Below are 13,476 nucleotides of genomic sequence, written 5' to 3' on the forward strand. Positions count from 1 at the left end.
TTTGTGACCTGGGGCAAATCACTTTAACCTCTCAGTACTTTAGCAATTCTCTAAATTCAATAGAAGTGGCAAATCCACATTTGTGGAAAAAGTTTCCATATTAGCAGTTCTGTAATACCAAAGAAATCACAAATTTAGTTCTCTTCCTTCTTTCTCCCAAATTAAAGCTAACAATGATAGCTAACACTTTTAAAGGGAAATGTAAAATGTATTTTTTATGGAAATATATATTTTTTACATTATGTGAACTTTTATTTCAGAATTTTGTAAAATAAGTATCAGTTAATGTTAAAATATTTTTTCTTTAAGCAAGAAGTGATCTACTCAGTTGTAGCACATAAGACCCCCAGTTTCCAGTTTGAATTGGTTAGTTATTTTTCTAGTATGTCATAAATATTTACATAAATTTCTCCTCATCCACCCTCTTAATTAATTCCCTTCATTATTGCTAGCTTGTGGGTTTTTTTTTTTTTTTTAATGGTCAAGTCCAGTAAGTATGGACCTTGAAATAGAAGTATACATTCTTTGAACTACTCAATACACATCACCTGACTTGTGTTAAAGCGTATCTTGGGAGATGTTCATCTGGTCATATAATGATTTCTGACCTTCAAAAGTAGCCATATATAATTGTACTCTCAGTAGTTTTACCAGATGTGTTGAATTGTTCCTAGCAGTTGTAATGTAAAACACTGGATTAGTAGCCAAATCCTCTTTTGTGTTACTGTCAGTACTCTGCTTCATAGTTTTAGAACAGAAATAGTAGTGACTACAATTAACCAGACCTATTTCATTAGCACTAGGACCAGTATTTTTGCTAATAAAACTTGATTATAGTTAGTTATTAGAGTACTTTTTTTTTTTTAGTTAAATTTAGCCAGAAGTAGATAAATAATAACAATTTTCTCACCAACTTCCAAAATACCTGGGACATAATTAGAATATTTTCCATTGCAGTCAAATTGTCCCACTTGGTGCTTTCAGAACTCAGTACCCTAACTCCCTCTTTGCAAAGATGTTTCATAATACACTAAAGTGCCTAGAATGCCTTTTCTACTCAACTATCTCTTTAAGAGCCTTAATTTTTGTTAAATGTACAGTCTACTAAAAGTTTTCCCTAATTCCCCTACTTAGTTGATAGTACTGTAATTCTTTCTTAAGTTATCTTGTGTTTACTTGTCTGTTTACATGTTGTTTCCCCCCAGGAGAATGTAAGCTCCTCATGAGCAGGGATTTCTTTTTTGTCTTTGTATTCCCAGTGCCTGTCATAGGAAGCGCTTAATAAATGTTTGCTGAATTGACTCAAATTGAATTCTAGATTGTTCATACCAGTTGAAGATCCTTTCCAGTATTTGCTGGATATTAGAGCAAAGATGCTGACTGATTGTTTCAAGTGAGAGACTATAACTAATAGAGTTTGGGGGGAGTCAAATATTGATGGTTTTTTCTTGAAATAAACCTTTTATATTTTAATAAAAATTTTATTCAAACATTTTTTTTTTATATTGAAAAGGTACTCCCATCAATAAACCACCTGTTTTGGGCTATAAAGACCTAAATCTCTTCAAACTCTTCCGACTGGTTTATCATCAAGGTGGCTGTGACAATGTAAGTGTAACAGTGTTTATTTTGAATGTGTGTTCATCTGGTTGAAAGAGGAAACTTAACATTATCAGTGTGTGTTTGCTTGGCTTACATAAAGAATGGTATAGTGATTGTTTCCCTGTCCAATTGTTAATAAATGAAATTTACTTTTAACAGATTGATAGTGGTGCTGTATGGAAGCAAATTTATATGGACCTTGGCATTCCTATTTTGAATTCTGCAGCTTCGTACAATGTAAAAACTGCCTATAGAAAGTAAGTAATATGGTTATGTATGTAGAATAAATACTTAAAGAAATTATTTCTATAAAGAACTGTTAACTTTGTTTTATATTACAAGAAGACATTGCTTATAGTTAGGGTCTTTTTAGATGACTTTTTTAGATAATTAAAACTGAAGCTTATAGAATGTTACTCTTTTCCCTTTGGTTTAACTATGTTGTTTTAATTCACTTTCTTTTCAAGTTCTAAAAATCTGGCCAATATTTTTAATCTGAAGTTTTAAGGTATGATATGTAGCCTCATCTCTTTAAATGAGAAGGAAGTAAATGATCCAGTGGAAAGAGCCATGGATTTTCAATCTGTAAATCTGAGTATGAAATCCATCTCTGCTCTTTTACTCTCTTTATGACTTTGGCCAGATCTCTTCCCATCTCTGGTTTTGGTTTCTTCCATTTGTAAAATACGAAGATTAGATTGTAATAGTGGTATCCAAGCTGTGGTTGAAAGGCCTCTGAATCTATTTGTTCCTCAGCATTGTCATTTTGATTATTTACTATTTAAAGTAAATATTTCTCTATAGATCAAATAACTAATAAGGCTTGTACTTTACAGAGATTATCTAATACTATGTATATTTGAGGCTAATAATACAAATGGACAAAAAATTAGACCCAAAGTTGGAAGAAGGAAGACAGCGTGCTGAATTGCTTTAAGGAAATTTCAGGGAACTTATATTCACCCCAATAATAGATCTTTTCAATACATTTTACTCTTGTTGTCTGGATAGCAGCAAGACGTGAGATGTCACTGCCTATTAAGAACTAAATGTGAACAATACCCAGAGGACAATAGAAAGTCACATGGTAGTTGTGAGCAAGGTTCAACATAATCAATAAGGAACTTTGAAGAAGAACAGGAGTAAAGGCTGCCATATAAGAATTATATGCCAGAAAGAGAAGATGGGCTGGTCAAAGCAAAACAAAAGCAAAGAATGATGGCGATAGACAGAGTGATATACCAATACTCTCATGATTTCAGGAGAGATAGAGGAAGAACATTCAGTAGACTCCTGTGATGAACTTTGGGGGGAAGACGTGACAAGAATCATGTAGGATGGGAAAGCATGGATGCGTTGTGATCTGCATTATGGGAGGGAACTACAGAATCAGTGAGATCACAGATCCATTTAATTATTGAGAATTTTCAAAATATATTTAGATTCTTGATACTAAAATTATTTATAAGTGTTAACTGAATTGATAATAGCTTTTTGTCATTATGTGTTTTCTAATGATTATCCTAAGATCTTAGGAATTGTTTTATTTTTAAAAGTAGGTCCCATATTCCCTAAAATATTGGGAAAATTGGTTCCTTCTAGCCCTACATCTTCATTCAAGTGAGAGACTAGAACTAATAGAGTTGGGGGGAGTCAAATATTGATGGTTTTTTCTTGAAATAAACCTTTTATATTTTAATAAATAACTGGATGAGTTATGAATAAGTGTAAATAAGATATTTTTTAAGAAAAAAATTTTTTATATTTAGCATTTCCATTAATTAGTTTAAAATTTTTTTTTCTATCACCTAGGAATTCTTCACCTTTTCTGTCACAGACCCTTTTGGTAGTGTGGTGAACCCTTCCCAGGATAATGTTTCTTAAAATATAAAAAAAACCCAGTTATGTTGAAATAATAAATTTCAGTTTATCAAATTAAAAAATATTAAAGTAAAAAGAAAACATTCACTGACCTCAGGTTAAAAATTATGTGTTTGAGGGCTTTTTAAAGTTGTATTACCCAAACATTGCTTATTTCTTTAGAATTTTAAACAGCAATTTTTATATTCTTTGAAATTTTGTTTATTTAGATATCTCTATGGTTTTGAAGAATATTGCCGTTCTGCAAATATTCAGTTTAGGACCATCCATCATAATGAACCAAAAGTAATAGAAGAAATCAAAAAACTAGAGGAATCAATGGAAGAAACTGTGAAAGTGGAGCAAGAAATGCCTTTAGTGGAAGTAAAAAGTGAACCTGAAGAAAACATTGATTCAAATAGTGAAAGTGAAAAAGAAGAAATAGAATTAAAGTCTCCAAGAGTAAGTGAATAATACTAATTTTTATTTGGTTTATTTTAGGTATTATTAAGAATGTATGTAGTGTTTTTTTTAAAAAATAGTATCTAATTTTGCCAAATACATGTACAGATAGGTTTCAACCTTCATTTTTGTAAAACTTTTGTGTTTTAAATTTTTCTCTCCCCAAGACAGCAAGCAATCTGATATAGTTTATTCATGTATAATCATTCTAAATATAGTTCCATATTTGTCATGTTTTGCAAGACAAATAAGACCAAAAAGAGGGAAAAAATCAAAAGAAAAACAAGCAAAAAAGTGAAAACAATATGCTTTTATCTACATGCAACCTCAGTTCTCTCTCTGGATGTGGGTAACATTTTCCATCCTAAGTGTATTGCAATTACCTTGAATTACCACATTGTTGAGAAGAGCCGAATTCTTTACAGTTGATCATCTTGGATCAAAAATTCGTAATTTTGTTGTTGTTTTGTACAATATTCTCTTGAGGCTGCTAACTTCACTCAGAATCAGTTCATGTAGGTCTTTCACCTGTTTATCATTTCTTATAAAACAACAATATTTCATTATATCTATATATACCATAACATATTCAATCATTCTACAACTGATGGACATTTATTCAATTTCTAGTTACTTATCATTTCAAAAACATTTTGGCATGTTGGGGCCTTTTCCCTTTTTCATGATCTCTTTGGGATCCAGACCAGTAGTGAAATCGCTGCATCAAAAGGTATGCACAGTTTGATAGCCCTTTGGGCAGAGTACCAAATTGCTCTCCAGAATTGTTGGATCATTTCACAACTCCACCAGCAATGTATTAGTGTTCCAGTTTTCCCACATCCCCTCCAACATTTATCATTATCTTTTCCTATCATGTTAACTAAACTGAGAGGTGAGATGATACCTGAGATTTGTCTTAATTTGTATTTCTCTCATCGATAGTGATTTAGAGCATTTTTTTATATGACTAGAAATGACTTTAATTTCTTTCTCTGAAATTTGACTGTTCATATTCTTTGACCATTTATTAATTGGGGAATGACTTCTTTTCTTATAAATTTGAGTCAGTTCTCTATGTACTTTAGAAATAAGGCCTTTATCAGGTTTTTATAAGATGATAAAATTTGTTTCCCAGCTTTCTACTTCTCTTCTAATCTTGGCTGCATTGGCTTTGTTTGTGCAAAACTTCGTTAATTTAATGTAATCAATATTCCCCATTTTGTATTTCATAATGTTCTCTAGTTGTTTTTTGGCCATAAATTCCTCCCTTCTCCAAAATCTTAGAAGTAGACTATCCCTTGCTCTCCTGATTCGTGTGTAGTGTCACCCCTTATGTGTAAATCATGACTCCATTTCAACTTTATCTTGAAATAGGGTGTTAGATGTTGGTTAATGCCATACTGTTTTCCAATTTTCCCAGCAATTTTATCAGATAGTGGGTTTTTGTCACAGAAGCTGAAGTCTTTGGGTTTATCAAATATTAGATTACTACAGTCATTGACTATTGTGTCTTGTGAATCTAACATATTCCAGTGCTCTACTACTCTATTTCTTAGCCAGTACCAAATGATTTTGATGACTGACACTTCATAATAGAGTTTTAGGTCTGATATGGCTAGGAGAATGTATAGTATTTTTATCAAAGGGGAAAAAAAATAGTGTTCTCTGGTTTTTGTTTTAATATATTTATCCTAGGAATTATAAAATATCAATAGTATAAGAGATCTTAAACTCTATGATTAAGTATTATGTGAGTATGTAATAATATTCCTGAGAGTAATCACTGAAATGGAATGTTCTGACTCATTTTTTGTAGCTGGTGAATGGTGTTATATTGTAGAAGTTTTCTTAATTCATAAATTACTTGGATATTGAACTGAAAAAATTTGGTCAGGAGTGAAAAGATGAGATGAATATTGAGGAGTACATGGTTTCAGGATTATGAAATTAATAACACTGGAAAAATAGATTTGGAGAGAATTCACAGTTGTTAAAATGGAAGGAAAGACATTGTGGAGGAAATTTAAAATAAATTTAAAAGAGAAAAAATGGATAAAAGATTTGCAAAAAAAAAAAAAAAAAAGATTTCTAATCATTTGTCAAAGGCTGTCAGCTGTAATGAATTTCATAGATATCCAGAAATCTTTATGCATATTTGTGTTTTTATGCCAGATAAGTATATTGTTCAAAATCATTCCCAGACAGTAGAATTTGGAGAAGAAATAAATAAAATTAATGACTAGCAAAATAGCATGCAAAAATAAATGTTGTGAAACTTTATAATCAGAATGAAAGGTAGGGGTGTATGTGTGTAAAGATAGGGGCATTGGAAAGTAGGAGGGCAGGCTCCGGCCTTCCTCTATTCTTTATAAGTAGTATTTTTGTATAGTATTTAAGGTTTTTTATTTGTTTTTGTTTTGTGATCATTTTAAGAAATGAATTTTCTGTTCATGATGGTTTGAATTTAGGAAGAATTAAGTCATGCAGAACTGAAATGAAATTACTGTTTGTTGAATGTGCAAAATAATAAATATACTCATCTCCTTGAATTTGGGGAAATAACATAACATCCAAAATTGGAATGATTGTTATATCACTTTATTTGTAGTAGAAAATTCAACACAATAGTTAAAAATACAAGGTAGCTTTCCCTTTGTTTTCATTAAATCATAAATTCAAAAATCATTAAATTTCATTAAATCATTAAATTAAATTCAGTAAATTAAATTAAATTTCATTAAATCATTAAAGTTCATTAAATTCAAAAATATAATATTTTGTGCCATTGAACAAATTAGGGCTTGGTTGCTTATGACTTCTGAATTAGCAAAAATTTTCAGTCAGTTATAATTTGGACTTCCAGGTTTGCATCTCCAGCTGCTTGTTAGACATATCTAATTTAGCATATCTAAAATTGGATTTATTATCTTTCCTCTCAGACTTTTCCACATTTCCCCATTATCATTGAGGGTACCATAATCTTTTTAGTTATCTATCTTCATCACCTAGAAGTCTTTCTTCATTAGTCTTTCTCATTTTCATATCCAATTTGTTGCCAAATCCTATAGATTTCACCATCGCAACATCTCTCATACACTCCCCTTTTTGTCCTCTGAACCTACCACCATGTTGGTACAGACCCTTATCGACTCATCTGGACTACTGAAATAGCCTTTTAGTTGGTTTCCCTACCTTAGGTTTTCTTTCCAAGTCCATCCTTCATTTAGATGTTGGAAGTGATCATCCTAACATTCAGATCTTACCATGTCACCCCACACTACTCAGTAAATTCTTGCTTTCTATCATCTTGAGGATCAAATATATAATTTTTTAATATTCAGAACCCTTCATGTCTTGGTTCTCATCCCATCCTTTCCAGTGTTTTTAACCCTTACATGCCTTCCTGCCTTCCAACGGCTACCAATTCTTCAGTCCAGTGACACTGATTTCCTGGCTATTCCTCAAACGAAATGCTACTTCTCTCAGCTCTGGACATTTTTTCAGGTTAATGTCTATGCCTTCTCATTTTCACCACCTAGCTTCCTTGGCTTCTTCCTTTAAGCCTCAGCCAAATCCCACATTTTAAAGGAATTCTTTCCCAAACCCTCTTAATTCTAGTACCTTCCCCCTCTGTTGATTATTTCTGATTTATATCCTTCATTTTTTTTGTTCATTGTCATTTGTCTATTGTGTCTTCCATTAGACAATGAGCTCCTTGACATCAGGGACTGTCTTTTGCCTTTTTTTATATCCTCAGTGCTTAGCACAGTACCTTGCATATAGTTAATTGGCTCTTAATAAATGTTTACTGACTGATTGATTGACTGTAAGACACTGTGGATTGAAAGTTAATGGATAATCTCTTTTTGCTGACTTCTGAACAGGTCACTTATCCTCTGAGTCTCAATATGTTTATCTTTAACTTGAGGGGGTTGGACTAGAACACCTCTAAGATCTTTTATTCCTAAATCTCTAGTCTTATGATTGGAATAAGTTGTGTTTTTAGATTCAGTTGGGAACAGTAGAGTAAGTTAAGAGGATCTTCTGGAGATAAATAGTTGTCAGTCCAGCAAGCTTCCTTGTCATCCATTTAAGGAAAATCTATTCTTTTTATTCACTTCATAGTATAGTAGAATTTTATAGAGGGGGAAAGCTTTTCATTTCTTGTGTAATTTCTAGCCAACAAATGCAATACCTTTACCACAACTATTTTAGTCATTCTTCTACTTGGGAGTATGCATAATTATTTTAAAAGGAAACAAATTTAATATCCATATCAGATAATGGTGTGATAAGTTAATATTATGATTTCTCCTTATTTTTTTCCTTTTCAGGTATAGCTATTTTACAAGATAATTTTCTCTTTTTTAGGGTCGAAGGAGAATTGCTCGAGATCTAACCCCTGCTAAAAAAGAAAATGAAGAAGAAAAAACAGAAGACAAATTAAGGGATAATAATAAAGAAAATAAAGATATAGAAGAAGAATCTGACATTATAGAGAAAAAGGAAAATGAAGCACTACTGGGGAAAAAAAACACACCAAAGCCAAAAGAGAAGAAAATTAGAAAGCAGGAGGAATCCGACAGAGAGTCAGATGAAGAGGAAGAGAAAAGACGAGAGAGGTACAATAAGTAATGTTTACTCCTTGAAAATGTTTGCCTCTTATTATCGTAGCACTTTGTTCCTGTGTTAGTGACTCAGGTTTGAGGGAACATATTCTTATTGGGACTTCATTCCTCTTGTCTAGTGAAGGCGAGACACATTGTGAAGATGATGTGTATTGCCTTACGGAACTGGAGAATAAACTGGTCGCACCATTTTAATAGCACTTGTGCCCTAGACAGTGGCCTCAAAGAAGGCTGCGCCACCCAGTCAAAAGAAAGGTCCTGCAGTTGACAGCAGGGAAGGGAGCTGGAGAAAAATGGAGGAAGTGGACAAGAGGAAACAGCGCCAGCAAAAATTCCATTTAAAAAAAGGTACAATGTGGGGAAGCTAACAAACACATGGGTGCACAGTACTAGTAGGTGTTTGTGTGTGTTAGCTTTGTCTCAGACATTTTTCTTTGCCAAGTTACTTTATTAGAATAAGTGGCATGCACTAGTGACCTTTTTTTGGAAAGTGAAACTCAAAGCTAAATTTATATAACCCATGCCTTACCAATAAAGTTTCCTTTTTTAATATCCTTCCTAATCTTGGCTTAAGAGAAGCCATATTTTTTTATGTTGTTCACTTACCATTTGAAAATGGTAATTAGAACAAAGCTTCTGACTGTATTACTAAACTATATGATCATTGCTGCTATAAATGAAGATCACAAAATAGATGAATAATTTTCAAGTACTAGAAGCATTGTCATACTAGGCTTATAAATATAATAATGTAAGACACAATAGTATTTTTTAATTTGCCATCTCCACTAGGTTAGTGGTTTTATGGTTATTATATTCTTGAAGATAACTTTGTGGAAATTTGTATTCAATCAATATTTGGGAAAACTTGATATTTATATACAGAGTATTCCTGAAACTAGTGACTACCATTCTACTGAAAATGTGCCATGGATATGGAAGAAAAAAAGAACTATGAATATGAGAGGGAGACATTTTCAGGTGTAGTTAATTTGATGGCAAAATTTATAGAGAAAGGAATGTAGCAAGTGAGCTAGAATTCCATTTCAGTCGTGACCAAGATTTAGAGAGAAGCCCTAGAGAGAGAAATAGGAAAAGCAAAAAAAATTAGGTTTAGAAATAGACACTTAATAGTAAGAATTGAGAGCTTTAAGTTTTGTGTAGAATTTTAAAAATATACATTCAGGTAAATATTTGTGTGAAAATTCTGAATCTTAAAAAACTTTTAATTTACAAAGAAAAAGGGGAAAGACTTTGTTTTGTGAGTCCAGATTTCCCTGTCTTAAATGCAAAATGGTATCCTGCAGACAGCATAGCTAGTTTTAGAATGATCGACAAGGATAACCACAATATTTAGAAATAATCAATGACAGGCTGATGATGTCTTATCATAGTGAAGAAGAAGTCTTATAGAAATATCAGCTTCAAGTTGTCTTGTAATGGCAGATGGTCATTGGAGAAAATGGAAAATTTATCCTGTAACAGTCACTAGACCATCACAGCTTCTGTATTGGATGACTCAGTGGTCACTATGTTGATGTTTTATACCTGTGCAGTATAATAAAGTATTTGATTGTACTAATTCATCAGCTTTGTCTCAGTTAACTTTTATTGTTAAACATTAGTGCCACCGGAGTTTCAAAATGGCATTACAATGATTATTTAGCATTGTGTACTTTTTTAGGATTAATTCAGAATCTAAAGAGGCAATGTGGCTTAGTGGACAGCAGGCTGGCTTTGGAAGCAGGAAAATTGGGTTTATATCCTGCCTCTAATACATACTAGCTATATGGCATGGATAAGTCAGTTAATTCCTCAATACTCCCCAAGTAATCCACTAGGATTATAAATTAGAGGAGTTGTTGATCTTTATCAATAGAAGGTGTTTCTATGCAAAGAATTCCCTGTATCAATGAAATTATAATTAGACCCTTTCCACCCCCTGCAAACAAAAACAATTTAAAAAAAATCCAACCAACCCATATAATGTAACAACTAATTTTGGTATAACCTTTATGAGAATCTCATACTCTATAATACCAGAAAAGCTCCTGGAAGATGTTAGGTGGAAAATAAACTAAGATAAGTATATGTAATATTTTGACTTCTCAAAGCCACTTTTCAATATCAATGGATGATTTAATGTACAGAGCTCCTTCTAAGGATGAATCGTGAAGCTTAAAAAATTTTTTTTAATGCATAGAGAAAGACAGGCCCTTATTTTTGTCAGTGTAAAATAAATAAACCCAATCTAACTTTCTTCACAAAGAAGGTTTAAGATTACAAGATGGTATTATTGCCTCATCCTATGTTGTTTAGTTTAAAAAGTCTTTAAAAAAGTCTCTGTGGATCAATTTCTCATGTAGGACATCCATAGCACAGACCCTGAAAACATCTTTGTTGTGATGCTTCAGTGCATTTTATTTTGTTTTGTTTTGTTTTGTTTTGTTTTATTTGCCAAAATTGTTCTTGTCCCTCTCTCATCTTTGGTTTTTTCCCCTTTAAGAAGTGTCTGAGTTGACATTTGGTACAGTGCACCTTTACTTAATTAAACCCTTACTAGTCCATGATAATCTTCTCCTTCTCCTCCTTCTTCTCCTTCTCCTCCATCATGTTATGAAGGTAATGTTTAAATAGGTAGTGAATATTCAGCACCATTTTTTTTTTCTTTGCCCATGTAGTTGTGTTTGTTGTTGTTATTTACCATTACATAATTAGTAGCATTATCAATATTATAACTTGCTACAGGGAGGAAATTGAAAACAAAGAGGAATCTGAAGGGGAGGAAGATGAGGAGGACATAGAGCCCTGCCTAACAGGAACCAAAGTAAAAGTAAAATATGGACGTGGAAAAACTCAGAAAATTTATGAAGCCAGTATTAAAAGTACTGAAATTGATGATGGAGAGGTTTTATACTTGGTGCATTACTATGGATGGAATGTCAGGTAAGAAGGAAAGAAATTTCCTTATAAATGGATCTTAATTCTCAATTATAGTTAGCATACTGTTTCCACTAGGAATAAATGATCATTTGGATTTCATAAAAAGGAAATGGTTTATAGCATACAAAGTTAGATCAATTTAGTTATATAATTAAGATAAAAACTGTCCCAGTATTAAAATAAATCACCTGGAACTAGTTTTAAGTAACATTTTAAATTTCAGTGTACTTATTCCTCAAACAAGAGGTATAGGATTTCTGTTCTCTCATAGCAAATATTAGAAGCTGTGTGCTTGCTGCATAAAAAGAAATTAAACATCTAATATTTTTACATATATGTAGTCTAATACATTTTAAATATTAATCTGCATTGATGACTTCAGGAAAAGTCAGATTTTATGAATATTGATTTTAGTTATAACTTATCCCTGGGTCTCATTATTTCCTGCTTTTTAATTCCTTTGAAATCTTGCCTTGTTGTATATTCTTTATGCTTATCACCAGTATGTCTGTTTGGTTTTCTGAAACATTTATACCATTCATCATATATTCTTGCTTGCATTCTTTTTTTTTTTTAAGTTTTCCAACTTTCCTTGTCATTTATCTCAGCCACTGCCCAGCTTCTAAAATGATAAACCAAGTGATAAAGTGATAACCAGATTGTTAATGAAATCCTATAGTAAACTTTGTTTTGCCTTCAATCCACAAAGGCTAATTTTATTCTGTCCCACCAATACAGCTACAATAGGATCTACCCTGATTCAAGATTGTCCCTGATTCAGAGAATGGTTAACAAGGCTGAGATGCTTCCAGGGTTCTGAATCCCTGGAAACAGCCATGGTCAGCCCCAGGTCAGTCCTGGAATTGTCCCCAACTTTCTGGGTGTCCCTTGGCTCTGAGGCCAGGTAGGACCTATCTATGACGTTGCAGTTGTTGTAAACCCTTAGGAACTTTTCACTTTATACTTAAAATGCAGCGAATATTGTACTAAGTAGTTACCACTTAAGGGTGGGCACTGTGCTAAATGCTGGAATAGATACAAAGTTATGATGTCTATACAGATAACTGTAATGCACATTATTACATGTAAATTGGCTAAAGGCATTAGAAAGTTACTAAGATGCTCTGTATGAGGGGAGGGGAGGGACACTGTTACTACTCAGAAGTACAGTAATAAAAACCTCACATTTATATAGCTTTTTATGTGAGCTATCTGGTGAAAATATTATTACTCCCATTTTACAGGTGAGGAAACTGAGGCTCATAGAGGGTAAGTGCCTTGCCTATGGTCACAGTGTTAGAGTCAGGGCCTTAAATCAAGACTTGGAGTCTTCTAATTCCAAGATTGTTCTTTTCAGTACATCATAATGCCATTTATAACCCAAGAATTTGCAGAAAAACTAGACAGGGCTCCAGCTTCATTACTTGCTGATAACATGTGGAGATCCCTAGGAATTTAGGAATGAAATTAAGACCAGTTCCAACCAAAAATAGAGGAGGCAGAAAGACTCTTGATTTATCTCTCTGTTTCTGTCAGAATAGTTTTATTTCCTACATTATATAGTCTCAGATTATGGAGAATGCCTTTGACTTCAGCTTTAAACAGTATTTTATAATGGAGAGAGCATTGAACTTGGAGTCAGAAGAACTGTATTTGAGTGGCAGGCTCTGCCACTTAACTATTCTGTGTGACCTCAGGCAAGTCACATCTCTAAGCCTCAGTTTTTATGGATCATAGAATTTAAAACTAGAAGAGTCCTTAGAAGTCGTTTAATCCAACTTGCTCATTTTACAGATGAAGAAACAGACCCAGGAAAGTCATACAGGTAGTAAGTAGCAGAGCCAGGATTCGAACCCAGGTCTTCTAACTCCAAATCCAGTGCTCTTTCCACTATATCTACCACGTTGCCTCTCAGAAACTACCTTACAGGGTTGTTATGAGGATCAGATGAGATACTATATGTGAAAAGTGCTATATAAAT

The 13,476-nt window shown here is 32.8% G+C and overlaps 1 protein-coding gene across 2 annotated transcripts in view; it reads left to right on the forward strand.

Annotated features, from left to right (window-relative positions):
- Nucleotides 1-13,476, forward strand: part of ARID4A (AT-rich interaction domain 4A) — an 82,909-nt gene that overhangs the window by 51,618 nt on the left and 17,815 nt on the right. Inside the window, exons 13-17 of one of the 2 annotated variants that reach the window (XM_051977742.1) lie at nt 1,514-1,608; nt 1,762-1,859; nt 3,693-3,924; nt 8,296-8,546; nt 11,301-11,498. In XM_051977742.1, the coding sequence (XP_051833702.1) occupies nt 1,514-1,608; nt 1,762-1,859; nt 3,693-3,924; nt 8,296-8,546; nt 11,301-11,498 (874 nt within the window). The remainder of the gene's footprint in view (nt 1-1,513; nt 1,609-1,761; nt 1,860-3,692; nt 3,925-8,295; nt 8,547-11,300; nt 11,499-13,476) is intronic. The other variant, XM_051977743.1, reaches the window with a different exon arrangement.

The sequence above is a fragment of the Antechinus flavipes genome, chromosome 2 (genome assembly GCF_016432865.1).
Source record: "Antechinus flavipes isolate AdamAnt ecotype Samford, QLD, Australia chromosome 2, AdamAnt_v2, whole genome shotgun sequence".
Taxonomy (NCBI): Eukaryota; Metazoa; Chordata; class Mammalia; order Dasyuromorphia; family Dasyuridae; genus Antechinus; species Antechinus flavipes.